This window comes from Copidosoma floridanum, unplaced genomic scaffold, assembly GCF_036245765.1.
Source record: "Copidosoma floridanum isolate Cflo_tuat_1 unplaced genomic scaffold, Cflo_Japanese_pri ptg000030l, whole genome shotgun sequence".
In the NCBI taxonomy this organism is placed as follows: domain Eukaryota; kingdom Metazoa; phylum Arthropoda; class Insecta; order Hymenoptera; family Encyrtidae; genus Copidosoma; species Copidosoma floridanum.
Window position 1 is genome coordinate 10,860,998 of NW_028321907.1, and position 18,195 is coordinate 10,879,192.

At 41.1% G+C, this 18,195-nt stretch overlaps 1 protein-coding gene across 1 annotated transcript; it reads left to right on the top strand.

Moving 5' to 3' along the window:
* Positions 1-2,140: 2,140 nt before the first annotated feature.
* On the top strand, positions 2,141-17,630 carry LOC106636775 (uncharacterized). The gene is made up of 3 exons (XM_089596458.1): positions 2,141-2,178; positions 2,236-2,422; positions 17,151-17,630. Exons 1-3 carry the CDS (start codon positions 2,141-2,143, stop codon positions 17,628-17,630), a joined length of 705 nt encoding a protein of 234 aa, XP_089452584.1.
* Positions 17,631-18,195: the final 565 nt, after the last annotated feature.

Genomic DNA, 18,195 nt, shown 5'->3' on the forward strand with positions numbered 1-18,195 from the left:
TTTTTATCACTGATATTTTTCAATAAAATATTTTAACACGTGTCTCATTCTAAATAAGTTGTAAATAAAGAGATCCCAAAATTATTAAACGAGTACATATTTTTTTCATAGTTAAAAAGTAAATAAAATGGCATTGCATTAAGTATTTGTGACGTTAATTTTTAGGAAAAGACCTGTTTCGTGCGACTCTTATGAAAAATAATTTTTGAAACGTAAACGCAATAGAAAAATAAGCTTTAATCAAATCTCATATTAACAATTTTTTTTATGTAAATCGCAGTATAAGTTTTTATAACTTGTTCTTAACTACTTATTTTTGACGCCCAAGGGTTGTTATGTAGTATTTACATAAGCAACGTTCCTTATATTTAGATAGACAGTCAACCATCAAAATTTTAAGAAAATTCAAGTATACAAGCCATGATTTCTTTTCAATTTCTGGTGACGACATTAATCAAGCAAAATAGTGGTTATAATTGAAAATTGAATGGCACAAAATAAGTGTTTCATACACATCTCCTTATTTGTTCTTCTTGACTAGCATGTGTTCTAAATATTATATGAACTGAGATTCAAGGAACATTTGTTTTTTAACTTTTAGATAGTTTTTCAACGATTAAAGTAACGAACCACATTTTTTGATATTTAAATTAAAATGTAAATTGCTAAGTGTAATAAATTACTCTTGGCATGACCATTGAGGCCTATATACAATACCCAACAGAATATCTATTTCAAATCTCACATTCACGAGTTTTTGATCATAATTTTCAAGAAGACTTTCAGATTGAGAAATTATTTTCCATTATTGCCTAAGATGTATCGACGTGCGAAAACTCTCAAAAAGTAAAGACACGGAGTTTCTGGAAGCCAAATAAACAAACTAATTAATTAAGAATATTTTGTAATAGAGGCTTATTTCCCAAGAATCACTGTATATATGTTGATATAGTGACAATTCAGAATATCAATATACTTGTATACTGTTGTCAATCGACTATTTAACATCATTACCCTTTTTAAGGAAAAAAAAAATGGAAACAATAGATGAAAATCACCGTTAGTCATTTTGTTTATAAAAGTATACAATTATTATTTATACCAAAAAGTGATGTATAAAATAAATGATAAGTGTAAGTGTCATTAGGACGTATGAAAAATAATCGATGTTTGAATAACAAAATTTATACTTTATATGAATGATAAAACGTTAATACTTTCACCTACCTGATTATGTCCCCCAAAAATTTCATTCAAGTAATTTCATTACCTTGAATGCAACAAAGTCAAGTATTGGATCCACACAATCACCTGTTATGCACATGAAAACTTAAACGCAAAGTTAGTATACGACCTTGGGAAATTGTACATGTATGTATATTTTATTTTTTGCACATATAACGATAATATGCGTCTGAAGTAACTTGTGTACAAAACGCTTTTGCATCCTGATAAAACTCTGTGTACTAAAAATGTTTTTATTACTTACCGTGTACAACATTTATCACTGAAGCGAAAAACTTATTTAATCGTGTACTAAATTTATGTATACAATTAAATCTGTGTACAAAAAAAATGTGTTCAATAAACGTGATAGCTATTATTGAATGTGTACAATATTTTGTGTACGCCTTAAGATTTATTTATTTCTCGTGTAGAAAAAAAGTTGTGTTCAATATGAACGTGTTCAAATTGGACTTTATAAATTATTATGTAAACAATTGAAATACATTGTGTATAAAAGTTTTTGCGTTAATCATTGCGTATAGCTTTTACGTGTACAATTCTAACGTGTCTAATCAATACCCTGTCTTCACGTTCCACAGACTAAATTGCCATTTCATGGACAAATAAACTCTGACGAAAAAAAAGAAAAGAAAAAAAAAAGAGATTTTGGGCACTTCTATGCACCAGTCGTGTATAAGAATTCTCCTCTTCCAAAAAACCTTAAGGAAATCGATACATGGAAAACATTTTGTTTTTTTCTTCCAATGGTGGGGTCGTGACCTCGCATTTTTAAAGACAAAAAACTATGACATGAATTATCAAAAGCTCTCGAGTATACACGAATGGTTTTTCCATGGAATCGCTCAAGCGTATGTATGTATATATACTTGTAATATTAAGGACGCATCGGATGATGGCACACGACAGGAGACAAGTGTCGCGGGTGGCCACGTGACGGCTGGAGCCGCTCCACATAAATGTACAACGACACACGGTATATAAATACAGCGGTGGCGGTGACGGTGCAGGTGGTGGTGGTGGTGGTGGCGGTATAGAGCGGAGGGCCGTTGCAGCTGCCAGCCCGCGACTTTGGCGCTCATTCGAGGCGAAACCTCCGGCGCCAGTGGTTGAACTCTCCTTCGCTCCTCCTGACTGGCACAACGCGTTATTATACAGGGACGTGGACAGATGGACGGTATTTCACGTGCGGTGTACGTGCAGGGATAGCCCGAGGAAATAATCCACACGCGGATATAATATAAAGTGCTGCGCGAGGAACGAAAGTGGCGTGCATCGGGACGTTAAAGCAATACTTAATATCGGAAGAGTGAAGTGCCGGGCACATCAGATCGAAGTGCCGTATACGAACAAGTGTTGAGTAGATAAAAATATAGTATCCATCACGTTATAAATATACTGGGCAAAGCGCGAAATAAACCGAGCTTTGAGCGCTTACGGACGTGCATCGGGGGAGGGGTGTATCGATCAAGGATCAAGGGATATGCCAGCCGATAGGATGAACGCTACTTGCGTTCTGGTGATCCTCTTGGCTGTTGCGTGCTTCGTGCAGGTATTTATAAATCTTCTCAACGAAATTTTTTTTTTTCCCCCAATTTATGCTCGCACAGGACATAACATATATATATATATTTATACGGTCATCGTAGGTTTTCTTGTCTGAAAACCTTTTGGAAATTGATGTTCTTTTGGAGAGCAAGAAAACAATAACCACATCATCCGATTTCTATGTTGCTAAGACGCGTCTTTCTCGTTGTACGTGAAATTGTCCGTCGAACACGATGTATAATTCCTCGATACATCTTGAATGATGCATCGGTTCGCCGCTTCGTCCTGCGAACCGCTATAAATACCTGACATACATCTTTTCTCGCGCATCGGAAAATAATAGCGTATTAAACTCGGGAGGGATCGGGGATTCCCCTTTATTACCCATAGATTCCGTTTTCGCGGCTATACATACCTGCAGTCGTCAAGAGACTTCGGTGTTTTAATTAAAAACGCCGAGATACGAGTACTATCGAAAGTTTTTCATTCGTCTGATGCTCGAAAGGTACTCATCTTTAATTACTCGGTATACTTTGGGAACAAAACAAAAAAAAACAAAAAAAAAAAAAAAAAAAAAAAAAAACAAAAACAAAGGTGCACTTAGTTCCCAATCAAGCGTTGATGGTATGTATAGGCAAGAAGCAAACAAACGGCAAATCGAAAAAAAAGGGGGTTTTGTTTGTCCGATTGTCGAGAAAAAAAGGCACATTTCCGCAGTCGCGCAGCGTTTTCCCAAGCGGAAAAAAGCTTGATTCTTCTTTCCCTTTTTTTTTTTTTTTTCGCCGCTCGTCACGTGCGTTTTTGCCCCAAACACACGCGTACATAGGTATACGGATACGGGCACACGTTGACGCAAGTGGTTTAACGAGGGGAAAAAAAAAAAAAAAAAAAAAAAATAGCAAACGAGGCCTAGTCAAATTTGCTTTCAATTGCAGCAACGGCTGTATGAACGGGGGCGATGATTTTCTACTTTCGGGCGGGTCGCCCGGAATTTACTGTATTTGTGCGCGTTGCACCGCGATCCGCTTACGTAGGGGGGGGGGGTCGTAATTCACGGATTGGCTTGTATGCGGTTATTGAATTTTCGTTAGAGCGATCGTCTCTCCGTATCCGCGACTACGACGATAATCTCGTGGGTGGCTTTGATTTCTGCCACTCGAAATTCCGTTTGAGACCATCGTTATTTTTGACCGATGTTCCGAAGTTGACGACCGACTGAGCCTTACTTTTAGGGAATCGGTATACATTTTATAAATAGTCGCTCCGAAATCGTTGAAAGAAGGGAAAAATCAATTCAGGACAAAGTAACGAATCACAACAAAGTGTCGCTTTTGAGTAACTGTTTCATCGACAATGTCATCGCAACGTTTTCAACGATGGGATTGACATGAATTCTATTGCGCGTTTCGTTTATTTTATTCACATTAACCTTTTCATCGAGTGCACAAGTCGATTCCCTTTCACCAAAGACTCATTCGTATTTTCCAACCATCAAAAAAGTCATACCATAAAAAGACAACCGTATCACCAAACTCATAAAAGCTACACAAAAAGAGGGCACTCGATTCTCTTCCTCATCAATGGAAAAAAAAAAAAAAAAAAAAAAAAAGATCCAACGCTGTATTCCTGCTTATTAGAGCACCAACGAAAGAGCGTACCCGCTTGAAAAATTCTCTCATCGCGATTTCCGTTTCCCCCTTCTCCCTCCCCCCTTTTGTCGTTTTGATAAAACGGAAGCGGATGAGAGAAAGGGAGTGCGTCGAAGAGCGTTGCGAAACGCAAGAGCGCGACCTTCAACGGCGAGCAGCTAGAGGGAGAAAGTCGGCAAAGTAAAGAAAGCGAGGGTAGTCCGTAACGTACCTACTTAAAAGGGTCTCTTTCGCTATCGCGTACATACACGACACACACACACACATATATATGTATGTATGAACGAGTGAGAAACGCGCGTTTGAACGACGACCCTCCTCCAACGATAATCACGGCAGTTGGCGCTTCCCATCGTCTACTTACTTGTATGCCCGCATTTATCGCCCAAGTGCTACCATTGCGTTGGAACTGACGCGCTGACTATATATAACGTACGGGCTTTTTGCTCGATTCGACGTGCCTTTGATACGCCCACTAGCCAGTCGGAGATTTTTCTCGTTAGGTAAATCATTATACTATGCGCTGGAACGGGAATAAGGGTCGCACCTGTGCGCGTGTATGCACAGCTCTTTTTTTTCCCCTTTAGGTATCCGTGTCGGGGATTGAAGTTCGTTGTATTTATAGACGGACGCTTTGCGTGACTTTGTTACGGTTGTGACGTCGTCGCTGGAACTTTTATCCGAGCTTGCGGGCTGGCGTTTACATGTGCGACAGATGCTTGACGTTATAGGTTTGCGATATGTCACTTTGATGCTTTGAAATTTTCGTGGGAGCTTTAATCAAGAAAGTAAAACTTTTTCATTTTTAGGAGCAATAATGGCAAAGGGCAAAGGCTCCCATGGTTTTATTGCGAGACTTTTTTTTTTTTTTTCTTCATTTGTTCCTACGGTATTTATCAAACAAAAAACGAGGCTCACGAATTTCATTACATTCGCAATATTTGCCCCAAATATCGTTCAAAGGCAAATAAAACTCGTGAAATGGCAAAAAGCTCAATACATATCTAGAGGTTCTTGGAATAAAAAAATCAACAAGCCGACCGTTTCAATGCTTTTTTCCCCTATGTATTCGTGAAAAATCGGCATTTGGAAGAAGAAAATGCAAAAAAACAAATAAAATAAAATAAAATAAAATAAAATTGTTTACTTTCATCGATACAAATTCGAATAACGCACGAGGCTGACCAAAAAAAAATCCCCACTACGTATATAACGCACCCAAACTTTCGAGGGGGAAAAAAAAGAATTTGAGCACTCCAAACTCACCGCTCATATACACAATGTACAGTGCAGCAGGCAACACGTATATGTATAAATAAAAAAAAAAAAAAAAAAAAAACACGACTCGGGTGCAAAGTAACGCCCGTGTATAGCGGGTCGTCCTCTCGAGGGATTTCCCTATACCAGAGACCTCACGAGGGACAGAGCTTTAGAAAAAAGGAAAATAGGCCAGGGGGTGAGGGAAGGCACGATATTATCATTAGAAGCGGCAAACTCTTCCGCGCATACATACAAGCGTGCGCTTTGCGCGCCGATGTGTATAAGCTTACATGCAAATGGGGAGGATCGGCGCTTTGAGCGCGAAAAATACCGACACGAGCTTGCGCCTTTCGCGGAAAACATGCTGAAAGAAGAGCCGGCACCTTGGGTTATATTTTTTTTTTTTTTTTTTTTAATTTCATCTCTCCTTTGCGCTGGTTAGCAAAACCGCTTGGAACTTGGGCGTGTGCATATTTTCTTTATTTTTTTTTTTCTAGGGGAAATTACGTCTAGCTCGAGGCGAGCGAAAAAATGTGTATACGCGAGACATTCAATTACCGAGGAAAACTCAACTTGAGTGCACTCAATTTTTCGAAATTTTTACCAGGTTTGTCTCGAGTATACGCGTACTTGCTGTGTTTTAAAAAAAACCTCACTATATCATGTATGCTGCAAAAGCATAGTCTCACACCGTTTTCTCGCTTGTATCGGCTTAATTTTTTATCATACCAAGCATACATCTTTATTTGACTTTACTTTTTCATTGGCCCAGTTTTACGCGTAGTAGTTTTTTTTTTTTTTTTTTCGTGAACCAAGTGACGTGAACAGGGAAAAAGACGAATTCATGAATCATTCGGTAGCTGTACCATTCGCGCGAGATCCCTCGGTAACCTTTACGGCTCTCCTAAAATTTACGTATGTATATAGACCCAACGCGTATAGGTGTGTCGATGCACGCCGGCGAGCTTTCCGTTACCTTCGCATCCTTTTCGCGTTTAAATAACTCACGGGCGTGTGTACGTATACGACGGTCGGGGCCGAAAGTTCAATTCCGGCGCCATCAAATATCCAAACGTTTACACGTGCGTTAAACCCAATCTTGGTACTCGGCCATACATCGATTCGCAAAAAAAAACTTCCCTGAGCAGCTTCTCCAAAAAAAAAAAAAAAAAAAAAAAAAAAAAAAAAAAAAAAAAAAAAAAAAAAAAAAAAAAAAAAAAAATTGCCGACAAAACGCTATACAAGTGAATACCTACTAAATAAATACCACTATGTATACCGCATCGATATGTAGACGTTTCTTCGTGTACGTATGGATAAATGGAGAAAGAACTGTAGGGACGGAAAAAAAGTCCCCCAACGGTACATTACCCGTAATATATGAATAGGTACCCCGAAACAAAAGGACCCACTGCACCGGTATGTATATATAGATATGTACGAAGCTCCCATGTACAAAAGATACCACACGTATACCTATACAGTACATTACACCCTTGCTCAGCGAAAAAGAACGACTCGGCTATTCCCTCTGCTGCGGCGCATCGCGTATTAATGGATCCGCTCCTCGTCGTCGTCGCACACACCTTTCGTCGCGCTCTCGGTCCTCCCCCTATGTACACACACCCACACCCGCACACAATACCTATATGGATGCATTATTCGACGCGTTAACGACATCCTTGCTTTGTATACCTATATACACCGTGTACCCACACCCCCTGCCCGTTCTCTTTCTTGGGTGGATATATATATATATATATACGGAGCACGCGGGTTTTTAAAGTTAATGAGAGAGACTGAACCCGATACCTACGCGGCATGTACACACTGCACAGGTCGGCTTTCGGGGAGGGTCGTTAGCGAACTCCTGTTTCCGCCAACCCCCCATCTCTTAAGTCCTGAAAGCGCAAGGGAGAGAGAGAGTAATTTCCCATCCATTTGTACTTCTTCCTCCTCCTTTTCTTTCCGCTTCTTCTCTCGGTGCTGAATCTTGGGCTTCCAGAGCGGAGCTTTAAGACACCGGCGACTGCGCCTTTCGATCGGCCGTGGGGCCAAATTCCGTTTCTGTATATTATGTATATACATGCCGGAGCGCGGCTCTCCCCGCTCTGCTCGTTAATGTTTAATGGCTGCTGGTGCTGAGCTCGTTAGGGGAGATTTATACTTTGGACGTGATTGAAACTCGCGTGTCGTTTCGGCCGGATCGGCTCGCGCTTGTGACTTGTACGTGGGTACGGGTACATGCACTCACTCGTGGGGAAGAAATCATCGATGGAGAAGGACACGGGCTTTTATGATGAAAGTGACCATTCTTTGATGACAACGCCATACACGTTAAAGCTCCATTTGGTGAGCTTTTGCCTTCGCTTGCCAATTGGCACGTTGATTTATATAAGTGATCGGGTCAAGGGCGCGATGATATCGAGTGATGGACATTTTCATTCTCTGATCGAAGGCTCCCTCACCACGACCAACGGGTTGTCCGAAAAACGAGTGTTGGAAAGGACTCCCTTTGAAGAAAAAAGCTCGACCATACACCGAGATGTCAATGGCTCGTAAGCTTTTTCGTGCACCCTTCGATAAGCTGTACAAGCTCATTGCTTTTCAATGCAAGGAAGGGAGGTATCGGCTTTTTTCCACCCCTAAATCCCCGAGATGAACCTCCTCGCGACCGTAATACAATTTAGGACAATAGTTCTTGGCCCCACCAAAAAAAAAAAAAAAAAAAACAAAGCAAAACGTGTCACCCTGCACAGCCGGGGCGAGAGTCAAAACAACGCAGGCATATCCTCCCCGTAAATCAACAGCTGCAGTTTCGGAAACTCGCACTATCCCATGTACACATGTGAATACCCTCGCCGAACATTTATTATATTTTCCACATCTCCCAGCGGCGAAAAGTAGCGAACGTAGAAAAAAAACAAAAAAAAAAAATCTAAACATTCCGCGCGCAGTACGGAAACTTTTCTGCTTATCCTATACGTATATATGTGTGGAGGAGGCGCGGTGCTAGCTTAAACCGCGCGAAAGGGCACAACGACCCCAGCCTCGGCTGCAATGACCTGTCTTGTGGAAAAAACGCGGCTTTTTGAGGATGAAAAATGAAAAAAAAAAAAAAAAAAAAAGTAGCTGCGCCCAGATAGAGATACTTTGACTCGTGCTCGTGTATATTTACAGTGTGTAGACATCTAAGTTTGGGGTAGAAGGGGGAAAAAAAAAAGAAAGAAATAAATAGAGATCTCTATCGGGTTTGGCTCTCACGTATACCTTTACACTTGTACATACACATGAGTACATATAAATATACATAGTAAAAGGGAGAAAGGGGATACACACACACATAAGCAAAGAGATATAGGGGAGGGCAAATTACGTATGCGGCCAGCTGGCGTTCTTCTGCAGGTCCGACCTGTACAATATGTATAAGCTACTGCACTCGTTTTTGACTTCCGCTTTTTCGCGTTTAACAGGTATACGTTGTATAAAAAGGAGCAGTAGGCATATACGTATAGGCGGAGAGTAAAAAAGGGAGAAACAAGAACTTAAATCGAGAGAGCAAGGGAAAAAAAAAAATAAAATAAAATAAAATAGCACGAGTGTGCACGCCGGACCTTTCGTCCCGTCAAGTATTGTCGGGTAAATGCACCCTACCCTCCTTCCGCCTCGATCCTGTACTTTTTTTTTTTTTTTTTTTTTTTTTTTTACCAGACCCAAGAGCTTCCAAGGACGACGCACGCGTAAACAGATTTGCGCACGGGGAAAAAAAAGTACTTCCTAACTCGAATGGAAGTACATATATATACATATAGATACGCACACACTCAGGGAAATTGATTCTCATTCGGCGGCGCCGGGAACGCGGGGATGTGATTTGGTGGTACATGTATACGGGCGATGCGGTGCGGTACAGTGGATCTTTCGAAGTAATGCGATTTCCCCTTACAGATACGTATTGGCGAACTGTTCGAGATGTGCTTTTATCGCGGTAGAGTTTGCTTTGCGCCGAGAAAGAGAGAGAGAGAGAGAAAAGTTTTTGGTGGGTACAGAAAAGCTCTTATTATCGTTCCATTAGCTTTTCCTCCCTCGCTCTCTTTCTTTCGGCTCGTCCATGCTTTCCAAAGTTACCGCTGGTGTAAATGTGTATATACAATATATATATATACATCCCGTCCGCGATTCTCGTCGTGCGTAAGCTCTTCTCAAAGCATTGAGCTTTCGAGTGGTTTTTTTGCGCGAGATAAGTTTTTCCTTTTCTTCTCGCGTGGCAAATGAACATGTCTTCTTGAAATATAGCAGGAAAAAATGATACTACCGCACTGGAAAATGGACAGGTGCTAGGGGGCCCTTTATACATTCGTAATATGTATAACAGCCACGAAACACGTTCACCTGAATAATGAATTCGCACCCAAGAAAAAAAAATAATACCAGCTCACCCTTTCTCCCCCCCCCCAGCGCGTACAGCTCGGCGTCTCCTGGATAATTCATCACCAGCTCGTATGTGCGCATAAACTCATACGTGTACGTACATGTAGTCGCGCGTGGAAACGTGATAATAATAATAATAATAACGATAATGATAAAATAACTACGTCAGAGTTTGCGCGCTTTTTCATCCCTCCGGTGCTTCTCTTTTCCTCGTCTGCACTTCGGAATGTGCTTGCGCGCGAAGAGCGTATAACCTTGCCCTCTCGAACTCACCTTGCCCCATACGGTATACGCGCTTTCTCTCCTCAAAAAACTCCCATCCTCCCCCACCCCCCACCCGCAACGAGGTGATGCTATTTGAGATGCTTTGCTCGAGCTTTCGTATACATACTTATACACTGAAAGGCAAGTGATGATGACTTCGTTGTTACGATGGGTTTACATACCGAAGATGAAGAAAAAAACAGAAAAGTTGTTCCACGGGGGAAATTGTATGCGATTTTGATCGAGTGCTTTTCGATGCGAACTTCCGGAACACCCTTAATCCTCGTGCAATTGGCTCGAGAGTGATTTTATTTTTCGGCGCATGACTCCTTTATTTTTATGAAAAAAGAAAAACAAAAAAAATCTTATTGCCGGCTGCTTTTTCTGCTCTCCGCTTCCTTTGATCCCAAATCACCCCCCTAATCGTCCTGATGTGCAAAAGCAGCAACACCTCGAGTGCAAAAATAATAAAAGCGTCGAGACGAGAAGAGACACCCGAGAGCTATAGCTTGCATGGTACGTGCGTACACCCTATAGCTCTTGTTACTTTGCTCGGAGGTGCTCCGATGGATTGATCCAGCGAGGAGATTTCGCGGGAATGTACGTAGACTCGAGGTTGCGAAATTTTCGAGTGGAAAATTTAACTGCTTTTGAAGTTGCTTCCCTTCACGTTTGCCTGTGGGTATCAAACATATATATAGGGTGTACGAGCTTGCGATGCTTGAAAGCGGTGTAATCGAGTGGCTGGCTGAATTGAAAAATATTATACATTATCCGGATGAAATGCTGCATTTTTTGCGAATTACATGCCTATTTCTCTCGGCTCTATGCACGAGTCGACGTGCTTTCGGGGGAATTTTATCTTTTCCCTTGCCAATTACGGTCTTCCTTGAACAAAACTACAAAATGTCAAGTTGACACTTTGCTTCAAGATTCGAGAAAAATGTCTCTTCTTCCTGTATTGCACGGCTGCTTTTTCAGATAAATTTCACACGATGAATAGGAGCCTTTCGCGTGAGATTTGTTGATGCGACAGTATAGGCGATGGACACAATATCAAATGCATTCACATTAAACCAGCAAGAGTGTAAAAATCCTTTTAGTCTGCATATTTTTCTTTTTTTCTTGTTAAAGCTGGAAAAAAGCTGTTAAAAATAATTTCTCTGTAATTTTTTTTTTTTTTTTTTTTTTCTCCAGAGTACCATACAATATACGTGCAAAAAAGATTACACCCGTTCTTTTTATTCGCGCACGTGCTGGGCAAAAAGTTTTCGAGAGGATTATTATTTTAAATCGCGGGAAAAAACGCGAGTTTTGCTGACTTTACGTCGACTCGCGGCTCTCGAAAGAGAACGAGAGCCCGAAAGCGCGAGAAAGGCGAAAAAATCCATTTAGCGGATTCGTTTGTTCATTTTCGCCTGTTCTCCGTTGGAAAAATCTAAATTTCGAAATTTGCCCGCGAGCACGTGCTTGAAATGCGTAAGTATACCGCGGCCGCGCCTCTTCAGTATAATATATCGGTAATTTTTGGGCGCCCGATCGAAGCTTTTGACAAATACACTCCTTCCACGCGATTGGATTGCAAACCGCAAACGGAAATCCATTGGAAGGCAAGATTCAGCAAATGTGAACTTTGATCCGTCCTATCTCTTACTCTCGACGTACAAAAAAAAAAAATTATACCACCCGGAAAACCCCATCAAAGTATCCATTATTACACGTCACACTCCGCTCGATTGACCGTATGTTACAATATACATGGTGGGTGTTGCAGTATCTCCGAAGAAAGGGCTAGTTTTACCTCTTGCTTACGATCATCAGGGAGTCTCGAGTTTCGCGGGGCTGATTAAAACACGACACGCGCCGTCCCTCGTAGCTCCCGCTCGCGACGCTGCAGCTGGACACCCTTTTTCGGCCCTCGAGGAAAATTAGCCCTCGCACTGGTTATTGGCAGTAATTTGTAATACCCACACATATATAAACACCCGTCTCGTCTCATCGAGTTTATCCCGCATAATTAGGGCATAATTACGCGCGAACATTGTTTTTTTTTTTTTTTTTTTTTTCCTCGTCATCAATCGAGTGTACTCTTGTACCGTATGGAGTATACAACTCTGATGAATAGGCTGTTCTCGTTGTCCATGTAAGTATTATGGTACACAGAGAGAAAAATGAAATAAAAATTACTGTGCTAGAATGGTAATCTGGTAGTGTTCGGTCGTCTAGAGACTTTTTACTATTGGAACAATAATTTTTAGTGGTCAGAAGAGTAATTTTTGTTGTAAGAATAGTGATTTTTACTGTTTGTACAATAGAAATCATAATATTATTGTCCAGAATAATGGTAAAAATTAGGCTGGCCAAAGTAAAAGACACCAGATTACCATTCCAGCACAGTAATTTTTATTATATTTTTCTTTCAGTGTATCATTCCTACTCTCATGGAAATTTCGTGAAACCCAAAGAACCATCCAAGAAAACATAAATTATCCGTTTTCTGAAAGAAAAAAAACTCGGCTGTGTACCCCGTGGTGGTATACCTACTCGCATTATTTTCGTGTCCCCGATACACTTGTGCGACCAACGACTCTCCCGAGTGGAGAGAAAAAAAAAAAAAAAAAAGAGAAAAACCTTAAAAATTGCACACCTGGGAGAGCGAAACGAGACGAGAGAGATCTACTTTCGCAGAGGCGAGACCTCCAACACCCGAGAACCGAATACGTATACACATTAGCCATCGAGCGTTCTCGCCTCTCGCGTGAAAGTTATATGAATAATTGCACAAGTGCAGGTAGCTCCCCGAGTTTTCTTCCCTGTCCAAAGTATCGCGCCGTAACGGCGGATGATTAATGCTTGCGTTACCCTTTCCTTTCATTTTTTTCCTTTTTTTTTTTCCCCCGTCCAAAAACTTATTCGATGCATCCTGAAAACCTGTACCGAGAACCGAGAGAACAAACACACTTGCTGCTGCAGTCTACAGTGCACTGTACAAAGTATCGAATAGTCTTAAAGTCCGGTATGCCGTAAATTGCGAGTGATATTGGGAGAGGGGGGGGGGGGGGTGGGCTAAAAAATAACAATATCGATGAAATCGAGTCACGCGTAAACTTAGCGGGAGAGAAGCCTCGCGCATCGAACGGAAGAAGCGAAGCGTGAGACGAGCAATAAGCCATATCACCTCGCCCTGCAGTTAAAGGTACCTATACAGGTGTTGCCTGCAATACATGCCGGCACGCGATGCCCGCACTTTGATACATAATACACTGTCGTCGTCGACGAGCATAATGTAGCCCCCCCCCCAAAAAAAAAAAAAATTTTTTTGTTTAATTGCACGCATGCATACGCGAGCCAATCAGGCAGTCACGCGTGTTGGGTATTTTAGATGACGGAGGTAAGGGATGGAAGGGTCGTTTGGGTGGCCGAGACGCGTGCCAGCTGCCTACATTTTACGTATACATTGGGTATGATTAAAAAAACACGTGTTCTATAGGGCCTATATTAACTATTGATCGATTACAATATACGCTGCCCTTGTGGTATATACTTACCTTGTTTTTTTTTTTTTTTTTTTCATCCCTTATCATTTGAATTTACTATTGAATTTCCTGATGGTTGAGAGCGTGACTGTATACCATGGAAATCCATTATACTGATTGTGCGAGTGGCGAGTAATAAAACGCGCGTACGCGAGCACGGAACTTATGTACTTTGTATCGATGCCAATAGCGAGCTCGTATATACACATCTGTATTTGGGCCACACCTTTGGGATGATCATTTTATTTTTATCTTGCACATATATACCTCTAGAAATATATATTCAATCAACATAGATAGGGTACGGATTTTCTTCTGTATACAGAAGTTGTATAAATATTTTTATCATGATTAATTTTTTTTTTTTAAAGTAGCACAAAACTCTAGAAAAACCTCAAAAATATCAATCCACGTTTACAAATTTTCCCATGAATATCTCTGGAAAAAAAAAAAAGTATAAAATTCTTTTCTCGACTCGGGGGGACTCGTATTATTGGAAATTGTTTTTTTCTTGTGCGCGTAAAGCGGCCCTTTGAAGTAAACACTTGGCTCCAAGTCCGCGCGGGTATGTACGCACTTTGTTATTTCGGACGACCGGCTAATGAGGTTACCGACCCGTACGTAAACTTAAAAATGGTTTTTTCAATTCACGTCGAGGATATTGCACCGACGATTGCAGTTGTGCTGTGCTTTTTTCGATAATTAGCTTGCACGTTTGTTCGAGGCTTTAAATTGTGATGGGTGACAAGTAAATAAGCGAAATTAAATTTCATAAACGTCAGAGAGTAGTTTGAAAAATCATTTGTAACATGTCGATATACTTGTTATCCATGGGTATACCGATTGAAACAAAAAAAAATTAATAATAATTGAATAAAGACACTTTTGCCTTGACGAAATATATGAACTCTTAATTATAATTAATAATATTGAAGGCGCATAACGGGTGCCAGTCCTTTATTTCTCCATTATAATTACCTTGTGGGTGATGGTTAAATTATTTTCTTTCAAACCCAAATGCACAATAACGTTGTCAGTAATATCACGGTTGAAATTATCGATTATCGGGTCGTGCAAAATTATGTACGAGGATTTGTATGAGCTATAAAAGCATTAGAGCAAACGTAGTGCATGCAATTCATGTGGAAACGCTTGGTAATTTGATTGGGGTGCAATGGTTACTCTATCGTGCTTAACCTGTTGTTCACAAGTATATAACTGAATGCTTGTCTCCTAGTGTACCTATGTTATATTTATATAGTCATACCGAAAAATTTGCTATTGCTAAAAAAAAGGGGAAAAAAAAACTACCCACAGTTTGGTATTTTTATCAAGAACGAACTTTAGTTTTGTAAAATTTTTAATTCGGTCGCTCCATTTCAAAACGCAGCATATTGATATCGTAGACAATAGCCGAACGGATGCCAGATGTTATTTCCACATCTGCGTAACGTACAGGGGACCGAATCGGACGTTGGATGGGTATAGGTATAAACACACATTTATACGCATACATACCAAATATTTTCGACAGCTGTTGGTATAAAAAATTTCATAACCCAAAGACTTGTAGTCATCGATTTTTTGTTCGGTATTGCGCTCAATATTGTGACTGCGCGTACAGCTCATTCGAATGGCGTTGCATATTAAAAAAAAAAAATTTCACTCTAACATAGTCTTGGTTTTTAATTTAGCAACAGAAAAAAAAACACTTACAATAGTCCCAAAAATTGCTCGCATGGCACATAAAACGTAGAAAAAAAAAAAAAACCTTAAACAAGCCAAATTTACTGAAACGTATAGCTCGCGAGCCGCAAACGTGTGTACGCAACATCGTTGCACCGGTCGACAAGCAATCACCTAATTATCAACAACCACATGATAATATGTATATTACTCTCGTGTATAATAGTATATATCTAAAGAGCCGAAAAGATATATAAAATAAGTATCCATACAAGTAGCTGGTGGGCAATATCAGAGGAACACGTGCAGCAGGAGGCACACGGGGACGGTGCAGTGCAGTACGTAGTGTGTATTTGTATACTTGTATTATGCGCACAGGAAAAAATAAAAAGAACATCTCGAGCGCAAGGTGTGTGCCTGCATAATATTATATATACCCAGTAGGGAATCGGTCAGCTGGCCCCGCGTCTCCGAGAGCACCTGTTTTTGCGTGGTATTAGCCGCTTCGCTTGACAAAGACAGCCTGTACACTCTAGTCTGTGTGCATATTGGTCGTGGGCTCATTTTTTGTGTCGTGTATGCTTGCACGTTTGAGTGCCCGCGCTAATATACGTTTGCACCCTAAATTATGGATACCTACCTGAAATCGGAATAACTGTAAGACAATTGTCCTTTTTCATTTCAGGTTTGTGATTCCCATAAGATGCTTGACGATCCGATCGATCGATTACGTTGTTTGCCACAGTAGAAACCATTTTATTTGCTCGAACGAAGCGGCAATGAAAAAAAAATAATCGGATTTTTGTTTCTTTTAATGAATATTTTTATGAGCCAATCGAATCATAGCGATTATCGAGTTGCTGCGAGCCGTTGAAAACACATCGATTTTTCAAACCGATGACTAAAAAGATTCATACCATACCACGATATAGATAGTAATTTGATTGATTTTGCCGGCCATTGCTCAATTATTTATACAAGCGAACATCATATGATATATTTCGGTTTGTGACAAATCTCGTACAGTCATAGAAGAGCTTCGTACAAATTTCACATTTATAGACACGTATAACATAAATACATTGCACCAAATTAAGGATAGCACGAATCTCTCGATCGTCCGATATACCGAAAATCAGCAGGAGTACAACAAATTGATTTGATCATTGGTACCTTTGCCATTAAATTAATTGCAACCCGAAAACGTGTCGAATTCGCAATTTAGTTGATTTGACGATATTCGTCATCGTTAACAACAATCAGGTAAATAAAATTCTGTGCGATCACAACAATTACAACGTTATCCTTTTGCGTATACAATGGGAGTAGTTGATTATATATACATTTGATGTAATAAAAAAATAATGCACACCCAAACCAGTGATCCACGTGTACCTATCCCTCTTTTCCCACGTCCCTGCTCTGCATCGATAAATCAACCCCTCCCTCGCCCCATCGCCAAAAAATATAAAAAGCAGCATCATTAACTCGTGTATCGTTTTTTTTTTTTTTTTTTGTTTCTCGTGTCCAGAGTACGGAGGGCCGAGCACACCTGCGCCACCATCGGGGCGAGTGCAGCCGTTGCGCGCCCGGCTGGGGCGTCCTCGAGCCGTGCACCCGTGGCCGGGACACCCTGTGCTCCGAGTGCCAGCCTGGAGTGAGCTACTCGCCCCACCACGGCAGCCAGCCCTGTTGGATCTGCTCGCGGTGCGGGCCGGGGCTCTACGAGGCGCGCAAGTGCTCCCCGACCCAGGACACCCTGTGCGACTCCTGCGCCAGGCGTGCCCCCGACAACGAGGACTACAGGCGCAAGTGCCCCGGCAAAGAGCCGAGGGTGTTCCTCGCGCCCGAGGACGCGGAGAGCACCGGCGAGCAGAGCGAACTCGTCAACGAGGACGAGGAGGAGGAGGAGGACGCGCAGATGGAGCGCGAGCGCGAGAGGCTGCTCTGGGAGGACGCCCAGGCGCAGATCAGGGAGGACGAGCAGGCCAACGTGGTCAGGCCCGAGTAGGCTGGCTTCGGGAGAGAAAATTGCCGAGGCGCACCTGCAGCCTTCTCCCCTTTTCTTTGGGCGCCGGGACATCTGCTCGCACCTCAGCAGCGAGTCGCTGTGTACTACCCATGTATACTTGCTTTCGGGAGAGAAATTTTGATATTTTCTTTTTTTTTTTTTTTTTTTTTCGTCGCTCCCTTCGTTTACCGGATGAACTTCTTTTTTTTTTTCCTCTCGTTTTTCGCTTGCAGGACTGATTTTTTGGCACTTTGTCGTTTTTACATGCCATACGTAAACACTATTGTTAAGAGGTGTCGTGTATTGTAGATAATATTAGACAGCTGTGTACTGTATTATGATATTGCGACGACATTATAATTGATGGTCTCGGAGCGAAACGAAGCCAAAACTACATCATCGCTCTGTATGGTAGTTTCATCGGAAAGAAAAACAATTGTTCAGTAAAAGAGATTTTAATTACATTGAAAAAACTTTGATTGCTTACAAATTTTTAATGGTCATTTTTGTGAAACAAATTTAAAAACAAAAGAAAAAATTAATCATTATTACCTAGTCAACAGAG

Excerpts from the sequence above, each read along its gene's own strand:
- LOC106636775 (XM_089596458.1), top strand. The coding sequence starts at position 2,141 with ATGGCACACGACAGGAGACAAGTGTCGCGGGTGGCCAC. Across the intron at positions 2,179-2,235 it reads CAAGTGTCGCGGGTGGCCAC|CGGTGGCGGTGACGGTGCAG; the intron begins GTGACGGCTGGA and ends ATATAAATACAG. Across the intron at positions 2,423-17,150 it reads GGGACGTGGACAGATGGACG|AGTACGGAGGGCCGAGCACA; the intron begins GTATTTCACGTG and ends TCTCGTGTCCAG.